The sequence below is a fragment of the Rousettus aegyptiacus genome, unplaced genomic scaffold (assembly GCF_014176215.1).
Source record: "Rousettus aegyptiacus isolate mRouAeg1 unplaced genomic scaffold, mRouAeg1.p scaffold_m13_p_10, whole genome shotgun sequence".
NCBI lineage: Eukaryota > Metazoa > Chordata > Mammalia > Chiroptera > Pteropodidae > Rousettus > Rousettus aegyptiacus.
The window spans coordinates 8661458-8683794 of NW_023416285.1; the positions used below are offsets into that span (position 1 = coordinate 8661458).

A 22337-nucleotide genomic window follows, 5' to 3' on the forward strand; every position below is an offset into this window, starting at 1 on the left:
CTGACAACAATATCTTTAACATGTGTTAACAAAAGCTACTTGCTTTCTCTTCTCTAAGCAAACACTTATTTGGCATCTTCCACAAGCACTTAAAAGGTCCTTTCTTCCTTTCTCTGTAAATCATGGCTCTTCCTTCAATGAACTATTATTAGATAAGTCCAACAGAGCCTTCATTATTCTTATGAAAAATGGATCTCTATACACTTAATTACATTATGTTGATCACATGTATTAACTTTTCTCTTTCCTCAGTTCCATAATCAACAATTGAAAATAACCATCCATTTCTTTTTATTTTTCACCCAAGCACAAAAAACTGAAGAGCAAGTGCTTAATCAATGTTCTTAGCTGCATATTTTTATGTGCAGATCCCATATTTTTAAAGTAATTTCTTATCATACACATCTCTTGGCTTTTAAATTGCTTGTTAGGATCCTCTCACCATATACTTCGTTGTGAAAAGAGATGCAAGAAACTCAAAGTTCTTCTTTTATAAACCAAAAGTCAAACATAATACAAAAGCTCTAATTTAGCACTTCTCGCTAGTCTGCATTACATAGGCTAACCACAAATAATATTACTTCTAAAGTTCTCTATGAAAATAAGGTTACATCTATTGAAGAATATTTAAACATAAAATTATATATTACACATTCAAATAAAAAGTCTTACCTTGCTGAGCATTTTGTTCTTGCATTCGATTCACAGTGAGGTCTAACGGGCCCTCCTGTTCTTCCTGAACGGAGTTTTCTGCTTGACTCATTTGGATACTTTTACATATTAGACTTGGTCCAATGGAACCATTTCTATTCTCTTGAATTTTACCACTTTTTGAAATGTATTCAATTGCAAACTGACGTATCATCTTTTTCATTAATTCCTGAGCAACTAGGGGAATGTTAGGATCACAGTTCTGAGGAAGATCTAGGGAAGAAATAAATGTAATAAGCATTAAAAAATAAAATGCAAAATACCAACATTTAAACTTATTTGTATTACAAATGAATGATTTCAGAAGCCTTTTAATATCAATCTGTAATTGCCAATGGTTTCTAGGACTTAGGAATAGAAACCTTGTAGATTTAATTCGTATTATGATAATATATCAATATGCCCACACTTGGCATATTTAATCATTTCTTAAAAATAAACATTTTCAGTCCCAAACTAAAATGCAAATAATTAGACACAAAAGCAGAACAGCTTATTTTCATATACTAAACATAGTATGTGAACATGAATAGTATATATAAGAAATAAAGCAATTTTTAAGTTATATAAAGTATATGTATTGATTATTAAAGAAAACATTTAAATGCTCATAACTTAATTACTACAAAATTCTTCAATTCTGTCAAATGTGCATTTCATATATAGCTTGAATGTCATGATCAAGGTCTTTTTCTTTCCTTAACTTTTTATATTGAGAAATTTCAATCATAAAGAAAAGAACAGTATAATCACACAGATAGCCTCTACCAAGATTCAAGAATTGTTAATATTCTGCCACATTTGCTTTAACCTTTTTTTTGGTTTGCAGAACCACTAAAAGTAAATTGCAGAATTATGACATTTCACTCCTAAACATTTCAGCGAGCATGCACTAAGATTCTCCTATAAAAATGGCAATATAATTTCATTATTCAGTATCATGATCAATCCTCGATCCCCCAACATGTTGATCTATAATGAGGTCAGTAGTGATACACAACTCTGCTTGAAACTTGTATAAGAAGTAAAAACAAATGAATGGTTTTATAGTGAGGTGTGGAATAAGGCCAGACCACTAATAAACACAACATATAACAGTGATAAAGACTTCTGGTACTGTGGAGGGGGGGCGGGTGGTGGCTTTACACACACACTTCTGGCCTCACTCCAATTCTTTTATTTACTCTGCTGCTTCAGAGGTAGAATGACTGGGAAATTGAGAGGGATGACTAAGCACATTTGGTTAGGCTTCATACTTCTTCCCCTGAGAAGTCAGCCTACTTAGATACTTGTTCTTTGCTCCTTAAATGCCTCAACTCTTGGGTAGATTAGTGTTAAATGACAGGACTGCCCTAACCCAGGGCTGTCTTTTGAGACTGAAGGGTTAAGTCTCCTTAGTTTGGAGTTCAGTATTAGGAACACTTGCCTAAGACACTTGGAGGCAAGTCCTTCAACTAGCATTTATCGTTATAGATTCATGCCTCTAAAATGCAAGGTTTAAAACCACCACCACCTGGAGGTGAAAAGAGGCAACAAACGCCTCCACCAGGACCACCACCACATTTGGTAGCAAAATGTGACCTAGACTGACATAAATTTATGGGCCTGCAGAAATATAAATATATTTGATCATAGGGTGCTGTTTCGAACCTGCTGGAGATGTTACACAATAAACATCTCCATTATATTACCTCTTTTAAAACAAATAATTTTAAATTCTGAAGAAACAGCTGAGAAAAGGGACTGTGGACCTAAAAAAAAGAAAAATTTTAGGAAGAGAGGTATTTGTTTTGAGGTACTGGGCGAAAAGAAAGCCTTAGCTTATAGGTTGGAATCTTTGCCATATTTATGAACTTAGGCTAATTATACATTCCCTCCACATTTTAGTTTCTCTATTAATAAAAATGAAAATAACAGAAGCTTGAAAATCATGATAGGGCTTGCTCACAGAATATTTTAAAGTTGCAGATATTTTGAGATTGCAGATAAAATAAACTCCTTGTACTTGGCATTTTAACATTGTAATAAATGGTAGCTCTTAATTTATATTAGAAATAACAGAGGAGAAAAAGATGCAGATTGGGCAATTATATTTCATTTAAATCACAAAATGCCTACAAAGTAAAAATATTAAGACAAATATGAAATTATTAACTGGAAAAATACAAAGGACATAATATCTCACTCAGTTCATGTGATACTTTTTGGTCCAAAATAGATATCAGCACATGTAACCTAACCAAAGTGATTTACCAAGCTAAGAAATTTCCATGTTGCACATAAGAATTCCCAGTTTATGCTATTTCTTGATTATTACCTCCAGGAATCTTTGAAGGTTCCTGTGAACATTCTTCTCCACCTTTTTTCAAAATGAATTTTGCTTCCATTTATGCGTTAAGAGATACTGGACTTCGAAGTATTTAGGTTAATTGTAATTTATTGACTGTCATCTTATAAACTGAAAATAAATAAATTTACCAAGAACAAAAACATAATCGGATTCATAGCACGTGACTAGGGCCATACTTTAGGGTTGAGTTTAGAGCTAATTTCAAAGCAGAATAGATAGCGCTACTCTATTTTACTGACCTACTCAGTTTTTGTCCCTTTATTGTGTGTAAGATGAAAGGCCTTGGCAAAAAAATAAATTAAAAAATAAAATAAAAAAGAGAAAGAGAACAACAACAAAAAAAGCTGCTCAGCTGCTAATTAGCTAGTGAGCCGTCTAAATTACTGTACAAGCTGTCATAACTACACAAAAGCAAATGAGTTAATTAAAGTCCAAGACAAGGATGATAAACATAAGTGTTTTCAAAGGTCAAGCAAGTAATAAATATTTGGCCATAAGAGACAATGTCACATGGAAATGGTGTCTTCTGTCCCCAAGAAGACAGAACTTATTTTTGTCCTATCTTTTCATTTTTCAAACTTCAAATCTAATTCAAAAGTTTAACATGCATGCCTTTTGTGTCAGCCAGTATCAAGGGGGTCCTCAGCGATTCCCATCTCCTAGTTTCACACTGTCAGTCCCTTCCACGTTGTGTCACGGGGTGGTATGTGTGATTAAGGGCACAGTGCAAAAGCGTACATCACTTCTGATATCGGGTTATAAACAAATGCAGAGTCTATCTTGGATACTCTTGAATGCTGATGTTCGCTGCCTCTCCCCGCCCCCACCCCTACTCCGCCCTGCCATCTCTCTCTCTTTCTTATTAATCACTCTGGAGGAAGCCTACTGTGAGCAGCTCTGTGTTGAGGCTCATATAGAGAGGAACTGAAGTTTCCTGTAAACAGCCAAATGAGTGAACTTGGAAGAATATACTCCAGATCAATCAAATCCCAGATGACTGCAACCCCACGTGACCCCTTGACTGCTGCCAAATGAGAAACTGAGCCATAAAGATCCAGCCAAGCCATTCTCAGATTTCCGGCTTAGAAAAAATTCGAGATAATAAATGTTTGTTGTTTTAAACTGCTACATTTTGGAGGTAATTTGTTAAATAGTAATACCTAATAATACAGATTTTGGTACATATTAGTGGGATGCTGCTATAATTAAAACCTAAAATGTAGGCGTGTCTTTAGAACCAGGCGGTGGGCTTCGGGGAGAGTATTAATGTAAGCCTAGAATACCTTGAAGTTGTTAATAAAAGCCTCGTGGTCTTTGATAAAGCTGAAGGATGAAGATTTGTAGGAAAATGAAGTAATTGTTATTGGAAAGTGAAGGAAATAATATACTTATTATGTAATGGCAGAAAGACAACTTGTCTGTAGTAACTTGGAAAGTAAAAAAAGTGCCTAAGGAGTTGGGTAATCTACCTAAGGAAATTTCATTCTGGTTTCCTCTTGTTAATTATAGTAAAATGTGAGGAGGGAGGGAAGGAGAGAGAGGGTGGAAGGGAGAGACACACACACTAAAGGAAAGACTGTTGAACAAAAAGAAACCAGGTCTTGACTGTTTTTGAAAAATTTCAGTCAATGCGGATAGCAAATGACACTAAAATTAAGAGGGGTTGAGCAAAGACCAAATCAGGGAAACAGGCAGGAAAATATGCTTCAGAAAGTTCATAGGTTTTCTTCGAATTTGACTTTCTTGATAACGTTGTGGGTCTCACATAAATTTTGCATTTTCAATTTTTTTTTTTTTTGAAGGAGAGATATCACTCCACTGAACCAAAGAACTCTGAAATTCACCAAAATCCTTCCAGAACATGTCTATTCAAGAATACTGGCTAAATCTTGGTTAAAAACAACAACCTATACGGCATTTCAAATCGCGCAGTTCCCATCCTCCCATTGCAGTTCTGAGGTAGCCTTCCCCAGCACACACAAACAGCCCCTAGGCAAAGACTGATTATCTTACGTTTCTAGAAGTTTAAGGAAATCTGTTCTATAATTAGTTTACCACGAAGCTAACTAAGCAGAGATGTCAGTGGTCACACAATATAAAGAAAGTGATTTCAAAGAATTTGTTAGGAAAAACCACTAAACAAACAAACAATAACACACAGCGACAAGAATCTCTGAGGTGGGAGATAATCTACTTTCCATAACTGTCACATTGTATTATTTAAAATATCCAGTTTTTTAAACAAAACATTATGTGAAACTCAAAGAGACAAGAAAGTATTGCCCATTTACAGGAAGAAAAACGTCAACAGAAAACGTCAACAGAAAACGTCTCTGAAGAAGCCAAGATTTTGGCCTTAGTAGAAAAAAACCTTAAATCGGCCATTTTTAATATGTTCAAAGAACTAATGGAATACGTGTAAAGGAATAAAGGAAATTATCGGAAGAATATCTCACTAAATAAAAAATATAAATAAATAGAAAATTTAAAAAAGAACCAAATAGAAATTCTGGAGCTGAAAAATATGCTGACTAGAATGTGAAATTCACTAGATGGATACAATGGCAGATTTCAGCTGATAGGAGAGTCAGTTAACCTGACAATAGGCAAATTGAGATTACCCAGTCTGAAAGGAGGGAGGAAAGAAAAGGAGGAAGGGAAGGACTGAAGAAAGGAAGGAAGGCAGGCAGGAAGAAGGGAGGGGAAGGAATAAAGAAGGAAAGGCGGAAAGAAAAATGAATGAAAAAAGAGAGAAAATTGAACAGAGCTTCAGAGACCTGTGGGACACCATCAAATGTACCCACGACATTCACAAATGGCAGTCCCAGAAAGAAAGGAAAGAGGCACAATAAACATTAGAAAAAACGATGGCTGACCATGTCCCAAATTTGGTGAAAAACATTTACTATACCAAGAAGCCTAACAAAATTTAAGTAGACTAAAAGTCACATTTGGATGTATTTAGACACATTTAGATGCATTCTAATCAATCATTCAAATAACAAAGACAAAGAGTAAATCTTGACTGTAACAAGAAAAAATCAACTCATCACAGGGAACTCTCGATGAGATTAACAGCCAATATCACATCAGAAATCATGAAGGTCAGAAGGCAGTGGGATGACATATTCGAGAAACTAAAAGAAAAAGACTGTTGACCAAGAATTGCTTATTCAGCAAAACCAACCTTTATAAAGAAAGAAGAAATTTCGACAGCTTCAGATAAAAACAGATTTTTTTTTTTTGCTAACAGACCTGACCTAATGAAAGTACACTAGATAGTAAATCAAATCAATACAAATAGTAAGCACCATAGGTACAATAACTATATAGGTAAAATGAAGTGTAAATGTATGTTTGTAAATTATAAATATATTGTTTCTTTGTAACTCTTTTCTTCTTAATTTTGAAGATCACTACAGAAAACAATAATTATGAGTCTTTTTGATGGACAAACAATGTATAAAGATGCAACATGGAGGACAATAACAGCACAAAGGAGAAGAAATGTAATGCACACATACAGAATCAAGGGTTTTATGTACTACTGAAATTAAGTAGGTATTAATCTGAACTCAATTGTTGATAATGAAGATGTTAATTATAACCCCCAGGATAACTACTAAGAAAATAACTGAAAAAATATATAGTAAAAAAACAACAAAACAATTAAAATGGTACACTAGAAAATTTCAACTTAACACAAAAGGAAGTAATGGAGACATAGAGAAAACAAAAAGAAATTAAACATATTGAAAACAAAATTGTAAAATGAAAGATGAAAATCCTACTTTGTCAGTAATTACATTAAATGTAAAGGCTAAGGCAGAGCTTGGCAAAAGAGACACTTTAAATTAAAAGACACAAATATGTGGAAAGAAAAAGAATGGAAAAAGACACACTATGCAAAGAGTAACCAAAAGAAAGCCGGGGTGGTAATATTAATAGGAAATGAAATTCATTCTAAGAAAAAAGTATCACTGAAACAGAGATGGTCATTTTATAATGATAAAGGTTTAACCCATTAAGAAGATACAATAATTCTAAACACGATACGTACCTAACAATAGAGACCAAAAATACATCAAGAAAAAACTAAGAGAATTAAAGGGAGAATTAGAATATTCAACGGTAATAATTGGAGACTTAAATAAACCACTTTTAATAATAGATTTAAAAAACTAGACAGAAAGTCAACGAGTAGAAGATACACAAACCAACTATACATAACAGACAAATACAGAGAGCACTCTGCTCCCAAACAGGGGAATATGTATTTTTGTCAACTGCATAAAGAAATTCTCCAAGACACACCATATGTTAGGCCATAAAACAAGTTTCAATCAATTTAAAAAATCTAAAAACATACAAAGTATGTTCTCCAACATCAAAGAAATTAAACAAGGAATCAGTAACAAAAATAGAGAAATTACAAATGTGAAAAAAACCTTGTGAACATTTAATAGGTAAAAGATAGAATGACAAGGGATATTAGAATACACTAAAAACTGAATGAAAACGAAAACACAAAATAGCAAAAAGTACGATATGCCGCTAAAGCAGTGCGTAGAAGACAATTTATACCTGTAAACACATACGAACATTTTCAAATCAATGACACAATAACTCAACCTTCCAACTTTGGAGAAAATTAATTAAAAAGTAAACCCAAAGCAAGCATAAAGAAAAGAGTAAAGGTTAAGCAGAAAATAATAGAGAAAACAACAGAGAAGGCCAATGAAATCAAAAGACAGTTCTTTGAAAGGATAAAAAAATTTATAAACCTTTGGCTAGGCTGAATGAATGAATTAGTAACCAAAATCCTTCCACAAAGAAAAGCCCAGGGGCAGATTTACTGGTGAATACTAATAGACATTTAAAGAAGAATTAACATGAATCATTCACAAACTCTAAAAAAGAGAAGAGGAAACAACTTAACTCATTCTTTGAGGCCAATATTAGAGGCCAATATTAGCCTGATAACAAAATCAGACAAAAAAATTACATGGGAAGAAAACTACTCAACCAAATAAAAATTATCCATTAGGAATAGACACAAAAAGTCTGAACAATATACTGTGAAACAGAACTCAGAAAGTGAAATCTAGTCAAGAGGGCAGATCCAAAAGGACGGATTCAGGACCAAAAAGAATTATTCCTTAGAACTAGGCCTTAAGATCGAATCAGAGAACTTCCAACATCTGCCCAGTTGGATTTCAGAATTGCTATGGAACAGTAACCCCCCTGTGCCTCCCATTTTCCCCAGTTTTGAACAGGAGTGTTTACAGTGGTTTCTCTATGTCTGTCCCACCATTAGGAACTGTATCTGAAGTGCTGTACTTAAAGAACTACGCCCTTGGAGCCTTACTTGCACCTTGATGTGAGTTAAATAACAAGAATGAAGACTTTGAGATGATACTGTAGTAAGACTTTTAGAGGTCTCTCCAGGTAACGGTGAGTGCATTTTGCATATGGGAGTGATGTGCATTACCAGGGACCAACTGATTCCAATTTCTTTGTATTCGCAGCTTTATTTAGTATTTTCCCATACTGATAGGTAGCATATGACACTAGTATTTACCAAAGATAGCTGCTTTTGGAATAAATCTAAGAATAATTGTTCAGGTTGTATATGCTATGAGACTATTAACTTGGAAAATACAAGTGACTAATCCAACGAAAAATTTTAAAGGCCAGGATGGAGGTATTTTTGTTATCTTCTTTCCCATCTCTGTCTCCTTCTCTCTGTGTTCGACAGCTATATTAACAATAATTAATAATGATATAGCACTTTATAGAACATGAAGAACTCTAATGTACATTGATATCAATTAATGACAAGTATCATATTAGTGCAGCTAACGATATAACGAAAGGAAAAAAGGAAAGCAAAGTCCCATGGGACCATTTATAGTATACAGTTCTTGCCCTTGCCTTTTATCTTCCCTCAAATTATTTATATGTAAAAATTTCTATCTGCAGACAAGTTGAAAGAATACAATGTACTTCCATAAAATTTTAGCTGTCTAGATTCAACAACTATTGACATTTTGTGTCATTTGATCTACATATACATTCACAGGCACACAGGTTATTTATGAGTGATGCACTTGAAAGTAATGCAGATATCATGAAGCTTTAACCCTAAATACTTGAGTAATAAGAAATAAGAATAATACCATACATAACTATAATGCTATTGCCCCTTTTAAGAAAGTTAACACAAACAATAATGTCCCCAACTTTCCCAATCATGTCCTTTATAGCTTTTCTTTCCCCAATCTCATGATACAATCAAGGATCACATGCTGTATTTAATTATCATGTGTCCCTAATCTTTCGTCTTGCCTGTTCTTGACTTCCTTGCTGTTTATTTTGTAGTATGTTTCACAATTTGGGTTGGATTCCTCATGATTTAGATTCCGGTTAATTATTTTTGACAGAAATAGTACATAGGTAATATACCTCCTTGGTGTATTATATTGTCCCGAATATCTCCATTGTAAAGTTACCTTTTCTCCTCTATAATTAGTACTCTGTGGAATAATACTGTTAATATGATTATCCTGTTTCCCAACAATCTTTTATTTACCCTGTGGTTTAGGATCAGGTAATTCCTGCCAGAATCGACTGTTACACTAGTGGTTGCAAAATGGTAATTTTGTTATTTCATTATTCATTTTCTATTTTTATATAGCATTCTTATAGAAAAAAAATGCTTTCTCTTCTGTTACCTTCACTTTTTTTGCGGGGCGGGGGGGATGCCAGTTGTTATTGCTTTGTTTTTATCACTATAAACGCATAGTCTGTTTCTTGCTATTCAATATGTTATTATCTGTGGCATCATTATTCATTTTTAATATACAAAGTGTTCCAAATTTAGCCAGTGAAACCCTTAGTCTTGTTTTTGAGAACTTCCTTATTTGGGGGGCATATAAAAAGATATTCTACATTTACTTTTAACTTCCAAACATCCTAATTTTCCTTCACGTGGTAGGGACTGCTACTTAGGTATCGATGTTTGCATGCTAATTGTGGTCACTGCTACTGTAATGTCATTGCTTTTAGCATCTTACAGTAGGCAAAGCTAATAAATGCCACACACACACACACACACACACACACACACACACACACACACAAATAAATACATATTAAAATCATGAGGTTCACACTGATACCCTTAATGCGGGGCTCCTTCTTTTCTTCATTCTATATTTTGATTCCCTTCTCTGACAGTAAAAACTCTCAGAATTACTAAACCGACACCACTACTGAAAAATGTTTATTCTTAAAACATATCTTACTGAGTACAAAATACTATGTTAGTTGTTTGAATTTTACTTTTTCCTGTATTTTGTATTATCATTATGATATAGAGTTAGGTTCCTTTGTTTTGTTGGTTTGTACTCAATTACAAGGTTCCCTCCCCCCCATCCTTGTTGATTTAATTTTATTATTATTTTAATTAATGTGTCTCGTAAGTCAAAACTATCTAAGACTTAGAGAAGTTCCGCTTATTTTTCTTTATTTTTCTACCACTCTCAAAGTAACCAATTTCATTAGTTGTAGTTTATCTTTTTGTGTTATTTGTGTAAAAATAAGAAAAAAGATTCATATATTCTTCTTTTCTCTTCTTTCTTAGAAGTTAACATACTTTTTTATTCCTCTTGCTTTCTTCCCTTGGCAAAGGAATCACTTATCAGTTCATAGAGATGTTCTGTATTCTGTTTTCTAGCTCCATGGTAATCCATTGTATGTTTCTGTCACAGACTAGTCAGTCAATCTGTCTCCTATGAATGAGCATGTGATTTCTAATATTTTGCTATTATAAATAATGCTGCAATGATCGATTTTGTACATATCTATTTTCATGTTGTTAAATAGGTATCTCCAGGTATGTTCTAAAAAGTGGGATTATTGGATCAAAGGGTAAATACATATGTAGTTTTAATAGATGTTACCTAATACATTTTTGTAGGGAATGTATCATCTTTGTACTCCTCACAGCAATGGATAAAAGGGACTTTCCCAGAGGTTGCCTAACAGAGTGCTGTCAGGCTTTAAAATTGTTGCCAATCTACTGAAAGAAATCTCAGTAGTGTTTTAATCTGCAATTCTATAATACGTTTAAGAGCCATTTGAATATCTTACTCTCGCATGTGAGCATGCACATGTGTAACACTCTCTTCACGCTTATTGACCATTTTTCTATTGGGTGTTTGGTCTTTTTTCCTCTCTTAATTAAAAAAAAAAATTCCTTATGTAACGGAAATTAACTTTGTAATATACATGGCAAGTATTTTCTCTCAATTTGTGTTTGTCTTTCAACTTTGACTATGGGGCTTTCTTGCTGAACAAATCATTTTTTTCCTTAATATAAATGAATATTTTAAAATGTAGTTTATATTTTAACTCGTTGCATCTAGACTTCACATCACAAAATGTATCTGCCCTACATCCAGGTTACAAAAGAATGCGCCAATATTTTCTCCTAGTACGTACATGGTTATATTATTTTCTATTTAAATCTCTTATCCAAATTGAAATTTATTCCAGTGTACCTATGAAGTATGCATCTAATTTTATCTTTTTCCAGTTGGTTTTCTAGTTATCCCAGAATCGTTTTTTGAATAGTTCACTATTTCCCCAGGATCTGAAATACCACTTACATCACATGAATTTCCCTGGTTATGGGGGGTCTATTTCTCAGTAAGTCTGCATGCCCAATCAGGTGGCAATACTACAGTTTTAATCATAGAGGTATTAATAACTGGAAGAGCCAGTAACATAATTTTTAAAAACTTATTTTTGCACGTATGTATTTCCATATGCTAGCTCCAAGTAGGGGAAGGAGGGGACTTTCTAAAGAAATCACATTAAATTTACATGTTAACTTAGGGAAAACTAAAATTGCTTGTATGCAATTTACTATTGAAAATGGCATTCTATCATCATATTATGTGTACATGAAAGTCATTGACTGTTCATTTTATATCTTGATACTTCACTCGATTTTTACCATTTGAATTAGTTTTATTATCAATGCTCTTGGTTTTCTATTATCATTTGCAGAGAACTGGTTATATTCTTTTCCAATTCTTATGAATCTAAAACAGTGTTCTCTTGTCTATTCACACAAGCCTACACCTCTAATACAATGTTAAATATTGGGACAGATGACAATCCTGTATTCTAATTTTAGCGAGAATGCTGCCAGTGTTTCCATATTAAGTGTTATGCTGTATTTAAACCTATGGTATGTGTTTTACCACATTAAAGAAATATGCATCGACTCCTTTTTAACTGAATATTCTTATCAGGAACACGTGATAAAATTTGCCAAAGGTCTTTACAGCATCAGTAGAGATGAACTGCATTTTTTGTTCTTCCTTACTTTAAAAGGGAATTACATTAATGGATTTCCTAAAATAACAATTCTTGTAGTACTAGACAATTTTCACTTGTCCATGCTGTGTTATTTTCTTACTATAGTGTAGAATTCTGTTTGTATTGATGTTAGATTGCTCTGTAGTTGTGTGTCAACTATATGAGACTTTTGTCTAGGTTAACATCATACTCATAAAATAATATGTTAAGAATGCCCTTCACGATGTAGTAAAAAATGTTCTTTTTTTTACTACAATGTGTGTAATGCTAAAGAACACAAGGACTACTGGGTGTAGTTTACTGCTATTGGCTTCATTCATACTAAGGCACTAGCTATTTTAACCAACATCACTTTTGTACCACCACTGCAAATGTCAACAGTGGCAAAAGTGGCAAATAACATTTTAAAATTATTTTAAAAGAATAGTTTTGACCTGGCAACTATCGCACACAGTGTTTGCTTCTGGGTTCTATGTTTTGTTTGTTTGGGGGGAATGAGCTCATCTTTTGAGAATATTTTGAGAATTAAGTTTTGGATATGTTAAGACAGCCTATGCCTTTTAGTCTGCTAGGGACCTGGAGAAGTTACCAACCTGAGATGATTAAAAACATTTGCTTTAATTGTGCTAAAATAGCACATGAAATTTACCACCTTAACCGTTTTACACGTATAGTTCAGTGATACTATAGATATTTGTAATATTGGGCAACCATTACCTATCATCGCCACCATCCAACTCCATAACGCTTTTCATCATGTAAAATTGAAACTCTATACCCATTAAATAATAACCTCCCATCCCCATTCACCCCAGGAAACCACAGTTCTATTTTCAGTCTCTATGATTTTGACTACTCCAAATACTTCATGTAAGTAGAATCATACAATATCGGTCTTTTTGTGACTGGCTTATTTCACTTAGCATCATGTCCTTAAAGTTCTTTCATGCTGTAACATGTTGGAATTTCCTTCCTTTTTCAAACTAAATAACATCCCATTGTATGTATACATCAAATTTTGCCTATCCACTCATCTGTTCATGGACAACTGAGTTGCTTCCAACCCAAGATGATTTAAAATCAAATTCTAGATTTATGAATTAGTACGAATTCAGATTCCTATACCCCGTCACAACTAGTCAATGGTTAAAAATTACTAGGGGAGATTTTCTTCCTTTTGCATAGGTATATACGTTAATTTTCTCTACTTTAGTTTTCTTTTTCAACTTAGAATTTTTCATTGTTTCTTTAACTAGTGTTTCACACTTCTAATCTTCTACATATCCAGAAACAAACAAACAAAAAAACACAAATATTCCTTGGTTATAAAGTTCCCTGTCATGTCAAAGGTTATTTGTAAGTAATCATACAAATTTTCAAAATAAATACTTTAGTGATTTGTTTAAAAACCAGATTATTCATATGCCTTATTTTTAAAAGACATAATTCACGTTAAGATTCAGAATGATCTCTTTACAATTTAAATATACTAAAGTGATTTATGAGATCTACTTTCAATAACCTTTGAAGTTCGATGATATAGAGAGGTATTTAAACTTCCTATGGGACCATTTTAGGCAGCTCTAACCCTATGGGAAAAAAATTTGAGTCTAAATGTAGAATAATAAGCAAAAGAGCTAATGATTTTTCAATACTGTCATAATCCCCATAACAATTCCCATTATTCGGTGATAAAAAGAAATGAGCTATCAAGACACAAAAAGACACGGAGGAACCTTAAATACATACTGCTCAGTGAAAGAAGTGAATCCAAAAAGGCCACATACTATGTGATTCCAATTATATGACATTCCAGAACAAAACAAAACTATGGAGACAGTAAAAAGATCAGTGTTTGACACAGCTTAAGGGCAAGGGATGGAGGAATGACTAGGGGATTTTTAAGGCAGCAAAACTATTGTGTTTGACAATATAACGGTGGAAACATGAAACTATACATTTTGCAAAACAAACAACTGCACAACAAAGTGAATCTAATGTAAATTATGGGCTTTATTCAATGTATCAACAATAATCCATCAATTGTAACAAATGTAACACACCCACGAAAGATGTCAATAATATGGAAAACTGAGGGGGGAAGACAAGTGTATGGGAATGCTCTGCACTTCCTGCTCAGGTTTCCTGTAAATCTAAAATTGTTTTAAAAAACCCTCTACTGATTCAAAAAACAAAACAAAAAAAGTCAGAGTAAGTGAAAAATTCATTTGACTTCACATACTTTCCTTCCTTTAAGAAAACTATTCAGTAGATGGCACCAGAGATCCTTTAGAATAAAGAATTACAAGATGCATTGTATAATTCATAATGCTTAGTTTTGATGTTGATATATTATTGTTCATTAATAAATATGATTTATGCTTTTGGAAAAAAGATGAGTTACAGACAACTAAGTTTAGATGCAAATTATGTTATTCCATAAGTAGGTAAATAATCATAGAAATCTAAGAAAGCAGATCTGAAGAATTATGGAGCAACAGTAATTCTACATTATGGGTAAATAAAAAAGGTGTTATATTAAGCTATTTAAAAACCAAATTCCAACTCACATTTTGACAACTACATAGCACATCCATCTGACATTTCTTGACTACTGGGGAGCAAGTATCTCATTAGTAAATTGTCTTTCTCCATAGGCTAAAAGCATTCACTAAATGTGGCATTAAGGCATTTTAAAATTCTTTTCCTCCTCAAGTTAAGACACAAAAACAGTATTTTGTCTTTCTAAACAAAACAGAGGGTGAATACAGGTTAATACCCACCAAGCAGCTATTGCTTATCCACCCACTGGCATTCAAACTGACATACTAAATATGCAGTTTTAGCGAGAAAAAAATGAGGTAGCACTGACTTATAAAAAACAATCTCTTCTTTATTTTATATTGCCTTAAAGTTATCTTAGTATGTAGGTACCTGGGTATTATGTACTTTACCCATTGATGAAGACCAAACACTATATTATGTACTGCCTCTTTGGTGGGGATAGGAGAGAAGGGGGAGAAGAAAGGAAAGAATCAAAGAAGTATCTGGAAAGAAGAGTTACATGTATCCTCATTTTTCCAAATTTAGAATTCAATCCTTCAGAACAAAATGATGGCAGCATGTGGCTGAAATAGTACTACAAAGTAGTATATTAACCTTTAATTACCATTATAGACTTCTGTACACTGGAGAATTACTATTTAACACTTATTTCCAAGAAAAAGTACTACTCAGAGTTCCCAATGGATTAATCAACGAATTTTTAGAACATGGTTTAACTGTAGTTCTGAAACAACAGAAACAAAGTGAAGTCTAAGTACACAAAGACTGAAAACCAATCTTGGAAGTGAATCCCCTGAAAGTCTACTTCACATTACTAGGCAATACAAAAATATAGCCACTGACAGATTCTGATTTGTCCAGAAATAAATGTAGTAATCTTAATTTGTAAGAGTAAACTATGGTCACTTACACCTTGAGAAATACACCTTATTAGACAATATTCAACACAACGATTCCCAAAGTTTAATAATTTAAGTCTCTATTAAATTTAATTCAAAGACTTGCCAATAAGAGGTAAATTGTTTTTCCTGGCAAATTTTATGAAGAAACAGCAATATGAACCAAATATAAGAAATTTTTTGTTTGGTTTACAGTTTTACTGAAAGTAAACATGACTTTTTCTGGCTTTCTGTAATGCCATACTGCTTCTGAACTTTTGCCAGCTTGCAGGACCACCAGACTGCAGGAGGCACCAGGCTGATCGTCGGAATCTAATCCAACACTGTAAATTTACAGAAAAGGAAACAAAAGTCTTGAGAGATCAAGACAGATAGTGGCAGAGCTTAGCACACCGGTTTCCTGTCTGCCAGATGCTACTCTTTCTATCAGACCACGCGGTCTGACTTACAAAAACAGTGGTGCAAGTATCACTCCTTATTCAAATTTATTTGGTTCTTGAATTCACATAATTTGAAGAGCAAGTTTAGGTAGCAAGGGATATTGCAGTATGTGAGTCTATTTTATACCTGAGTTTTCAATAACAAGAGATTTATTTGCAAATTTATCTGAGTTTATTCAATTTCTGAGTTCAGATAATGACTTCGAATATAGAAGAAGACCTACATTTTATAAGAAAATTGAGGAGAAGAACTTGACCTGCCCCCTTCCTTTTTTGTACATGTGTTTCTGATTCTACCAGGACCAAATCTCAGGAGTCATATGAATAAAATGTCTCTATTTGCTTAGTAGGAGCACTGTAATAACTTAATTAGAAAAGAAGATTCTAGTTTCCCCCAACTCCAAACCTTTACTCACATACAGTAAGTATCAATAGAAGACTCCCAATTACTGTCAGCAGAAGTAGACACAGTAGATTAAAGAGATTAAATTCAACAAATGTATGTTACAAACTAACACAGTATGCATGGGTCAGTTTATATTATCTTGTAATAATTTCATAATTCATTATATAAATGTTATAATCATATAATTTATATATAAGGTTAAAGAATTTATGAAATGACTTACGTTCAATGCCCTTTTAATCTCCCTGAACATACTGGAGGTATTCATTCTCATTTTAGGTGCGGCCCCTTTCCTCGTGCCTACTTCTTAATGCCAAATCTAACAATGCTCTGGGATAACATTCTAATATATTTTAAAATTTCAGACAAATTTTACCAACACTCTATGGCAAATGTTTTCCTAGCATGCTGTAAAGAATACACGTCCAGGCCACATGTATTTCAACAAAACAAGCTCTAGCATCTATACTATACCAAACAACTGGAGAAAAAACATTTAAAAAGAAAGAACTATTAATAAACAAATGTTATCTTCTGTAATTACTGTACTATATTATCAGAAAAAGATAAGTTATCAATAGAAAGAGTAGTATTAGTATATAGAATAGAATAGAAGAACATAGCTAATCGAATTTCTCAGATTAAAAAAAAATAAGATTTTTATTAATGACTTCACTCTTATTTTATCAAAAAGTTCCTGTTGAGACAAGCAATAAATTGAAAACATTACAGACTTAGATTTCATCTCCTTTTTTTCATCATTCTCCAGGAATAAAATACTAACAAATATAACACTTAGAACACCAGAAAACAAACAGCAGCACACACTCTTGCCCCACAATTAAGAAGAACAGCTAAGCCATGTAAAATGGATATTCCTAAAAAAACAAAGGAAATTCCTGAGTTATTAATGACTAATTTATCCAGTGATAAGCCTAGCTATATATTTCTCAACCAAAGGAACTAGAGTGATAAAGTGAACAAAATCTGGTCTAGTGTTAGATCTAGCACTGAAGCTGCCAGGAAAGTCATTTAACTTGGGCCTTACATTTATAAACTGCCACATATTTAGAATTTTGATATCGTCTTTGAAGGAGCCTCTGTATTTTTTGTAGCAGAATTTTAAAAAAAGGCTTTGATCCTATAACTTCGAATTTCCAGCCCTCTACTGGACTATCGGGATATTACAAATGAATACTTTTTATAGATCTAATAATGATCATGGGAATACGATTTTATTATTTCATGTTTAATGAAATATGTAAATATGTTTAAAGTTTAACTGGTTAGATAAAACCTTTAAAATATACAACAGTTTGTAAAGCCCGCCTCAAAAAAGTAAAGTTGCCAAGCCTTTCTCAATTTCTCAGGGATCCCCTTTATATTTTCTTAGTTATCTTAGTCTCAGCTCAGTTTCATCTCTGTGTCTAGTAGTTTCTTTGGCTACCTCACGGAGGGTATCAAAACTGTACCTTCAACTTCACAAGGCTGAAAGAATTTGGAGGTATAACTATAAAGGCATTTAAACCAGGTTAAAACACTATTCGACAAACACAAAACATTACTAAATAATCTGATAAAGAACTTGTATTCAAAATTTACAAAGAACACATACGAATCAACGATAGAAAGCAAACAAACCAACTAAAAATGGGCAAATGACCTGAACAGGTTCTTTAAAAAAGAAGATACAGAAACTGCCTATAAGAACCTGAATAAACCGCTCAATATATTAGCTACCAGGGAAATGCAATTTAAAGAAAAATGAGATGCCAGTTCACACCTACTGTAATTAGCTGGTAGCAAAAACTGGTAACAGTAGTTCCTGACAGATCTGGAGCAACTAGAACTCTCATGTATTTCCAAATGAAAAAATTTGGAAAATGCTTTGGCAGTTTCTAACACGTTTTAAATATACATTGACACTATGACCCAGCAATTCTACTCCTATGGATTTTCCTAACAGAAATGAAAAAGATGTCCAAAAAGTGTAAAAACGTTCGTAGCAGCCTTATTAACAATCCCTAGTGACTTACTAATAACCCCTTTCAGAGGAGGTAGTAAGAGAGAACAAAAAATAATGATTCTTGCACTTTACTCCTGTGTGAGTGGGAAAGTGTCAGTGGCACTAATTAATTGGGAACATAGGAGGGAAAAGAACATTTAAAAAGGACCGTAAGTTTAGCTTAAGATTCACTGAACTTAAAATTCTTCCTGCAACATACATATGGAGATGTCTAGGAAATAGCAAGGAACTTGGAGAGAGGATGTAGCTCATCACTGGGGTGGGGGAAGGGCAATTACATATATGTATATAAATATACATACATATGTATATATAAATTCTAAAGATACAGTCCTTAACGTATAACATTTGGGGGACAGTATGAAGATCAAACAGTAAAGGAGGTGCGTAGGAGTCTTCATCCTTTTCACGCAAAGACTCTTTTGGTTGTGTGATAAAAACTATGGGCTCCTTCTTAGAATCACGTTTTCAATGTACGAATATGTAGGATTACAAAAAGAAACCAACTATATTGAAATATAACTGTCAAAAATATTTTTAATTAAGATATGGTAATATACCTTGTTTCTTAATGCATTAAAATATAAAATCTAGTAGTTAAGTCTAATATCTACCATAATTTCAAAGTGCGAATGTAAACAGTAATTTAAGATATAATATGATGAAAATATGTATGACATTTATTGCTAGAAAAGATATTACTAAAACTATTGTTGTTTGTTGTCAAGATTTATATTTGAAGAAAATGTTAAAGTTCAGCTAGGAGGTTAGAAAAAATAAAGATGTCATTTCTCCACCCCCCCCCCCCCATTCAAGTTCATGGACCCAAGAAAATCCTACCCACGAACTCGTTGGGGGAATATCCCAGGTTAAAAATTCCTAAGCTAGTAAATAAAATTAACATGAAACAATATCGTGGAAACTAAAGCAGCAAAATAGCATATGATATTTTTAAATCGCAATGATAAAATATCATACTCACTGCTTCGTTTCTTACAATTGTGAAGTAGAACAAAAGAGAAGTTCGGACAGAGAATGGCATGTTAAGCAAAGGTAGAAAAGATTCAGAGATTTCTGAATGTTTTTTCAGAAAAATGAAATAAATCACAACTGTATTAAACTAATTTTAAAAAATGTATCCCCAACAGGAACCGCTTCATAACCACCAAAACCAGCGACTGCCAATACGACATCACTCTACGCACCAGACAGCCGCTCTCACGCCGCTTCACCCAGCCCCCACTTCCTATCCCATCCGCTTTTATATTCTGCCACGCAAGCCAGGGTCAGAACAGACGAATAACAACGGCGCGCGCCTTTCGGCTGGCCTAACCGCGACCTTAGAGATGAAACAACTTACTATGCCTCTGAACAGGACGGGTAAACCATTTTCCTCCTACAGGGATGCAGTCAGACGAGTTACTCTAGATACGTTATCTCTACGCTCTCTACACAATAGTTTGTGTGCTGTGGTAAAAATTTGACTAGAAATTATTTGGAATGCTGAAACATTTCCCATGATAGGCTGTCTTTTTTTTTTTTTTTTTTTTTTTGGTCTCCTCAGCAGCTATGGCACTTGCTACTAAGTAGTCCACTCTGACGCGACAAAGTAGTTGTTTAGATGATGGCTAATTGCTTTCACAGCCACCTTCGACAGAGCTTAGGAGTTACTAGTGCAGAGGATACTGTGGGGAATTGCGGCTGAGAGAGGCACAGTGCTTGTAGAACGTACCCACAGTAACCGATGTGGCACTCAGATACCAACATCTCCAGACAAGCTTTTAGATCTGCTAAAGCTGGGGCATTCTGGGAACAGATGGAAAATGAAGTAAAAGTGTTAAAAAAAAAAAAAAGAGACTCCCTACCCAAGAAAATCTAATGCTTTAACAATAGAGTAAAACCCAAATAAGGTTAAAAACTCTATTCTAAATCAATTAAATTTGATAAGGACTACCATGGGCTACTACAGGACTTAAATGTACTGTTCTCTGGCATGACAAGATCATTTAGAATATCTACCTGCTACAGTAACAGGCAGAAAGGTAAATTGAGGAGTGAGTCTTAATACTCAACTAGCAAGACTAATATTGCTCTTTTCTTGCCTACTGAATATAAGCCATAAAAGAACCCCCCCAAATGTTGCTTTCTTTATTACCTTTAATTTTAAATGGAATGAGACTCTTAACAAAATGCAAATAAGTTACTAACAAGTATATTTTTAAAAAGTTGTTCATCTAAAAAATAATGGGATACGCTATAGAGGCACAGAACTATATTTAACCGAAAGATCACCTTTCAATGTTATAAGTTATTAAAAATCACTTATCAAGATTCTAATATAATACTTGTTCAGGATAATAAAGACACATTGAGAAAGTATACATGTTTTTTGCTCTCTAGGAGGTAGCACTACAGTATGGAAGGATGCGAGGTAAAGATTACATGCTTCTTGGAGGAATATCTTGAGGCACATTTGGTCTTTGATTTCAACACTCCTGAGTACAGAAGCCAAGAGGATCAAGAGCACACAAACTACTCTCTATTGCATCTCCACTATATACTACTATAACATGCCTCCGTCCCTCCTTGAGACTAAGCACTGTATCTTCCTCACCTATTCGGTGATCTACCACGGTACCACAGCAAGGTAACTCAATAAATTTCATAAATAAATGATTCTTCACTCTTAAAGGGAATAAAAACTGAAGTAACAACTGAGCAATAAGCTAATTTTTTTTAAATTTACAAAGTAAATGTAAACAAGAATGAGAAAATATTCCTTTCTTACACTCACACAAAAGGTTACTTACTGAAAGTCATAAAAGGAATTATTAGGGAAAGACTTTTTTTTTTTTTTTTTTTCCTGGCAGTCTTATGAGCTAGCTGGTTCAAAAGCAGACAAGAATGAAGACTGAGATATTGCTTTTGTTGCTTTCACTTTGGTTCACTATGTCACTCCTTATCATGCACTCGAGGGATAAATACAAAATCAGGGATCTAAGGAGTGGACACGGGCTTCCTAAAGCCTCTTTTTATTTCACAGATTTGATGGTCTCAGCTTCTCATACAGAGTAGGAGATCTGCCAGACCAGGGAAACAGAGAACACAGAGCCATAGGATCTCTGCCTTGATAATACTTCAGGGTTTTTTTTTTTGGGGGGGGGGGGTGAAGTTAAGGGGCTAGAACCATGTTATCATAAGAATTCATACCGTTATCATAAAAAGGAACTCCCGCCAGACTCCAGTCATACTTCCAAATTTCATTTCCTACAGCCTACTTGAGGTTTTAATAAAAGCCATGGCCTACCACAGCTTAATGTAATGAATTATCTATAGGTCTTTCTTAAAAAAGGATACGGGCAGACGGAGATACTTTCCTCTTTTAGTTGTAAATCATTTTGCCCCTCCTTACCCTACCTGCTCCCCACATTTTTTGCCTCTTTAAAGCCATGACCGGACCACTGTATCTGTGTATCTCCTAGTCTTGTTAAAGCAAAAGTCCAACGCTCCTGTGACCACAACTGTCCCTATTAGACCTTTTAGCAATTAA

The 22337-nt window shown here is 33.8% G+C and overlaps 1 protein-coding gene across 1 annotated transcript in view; it reads right to left on the reverse strand.

Annotated features, from left to right (window-relative positions):
* LCORL (ligand dependent nuclear receptor corepressor like) overlaps positions 1-22337 on the reverse strand; it is a 113772-nt gene that overhangs the window by 39824 nt on the left and 51611 nt on the right. Inside the window, 1 exon segment of the mRNA XM_036227545.1 lies at positions 673-924. Coding sequence (XP_036083438.1) covers positions 673-924 — 252 coding nt within the window.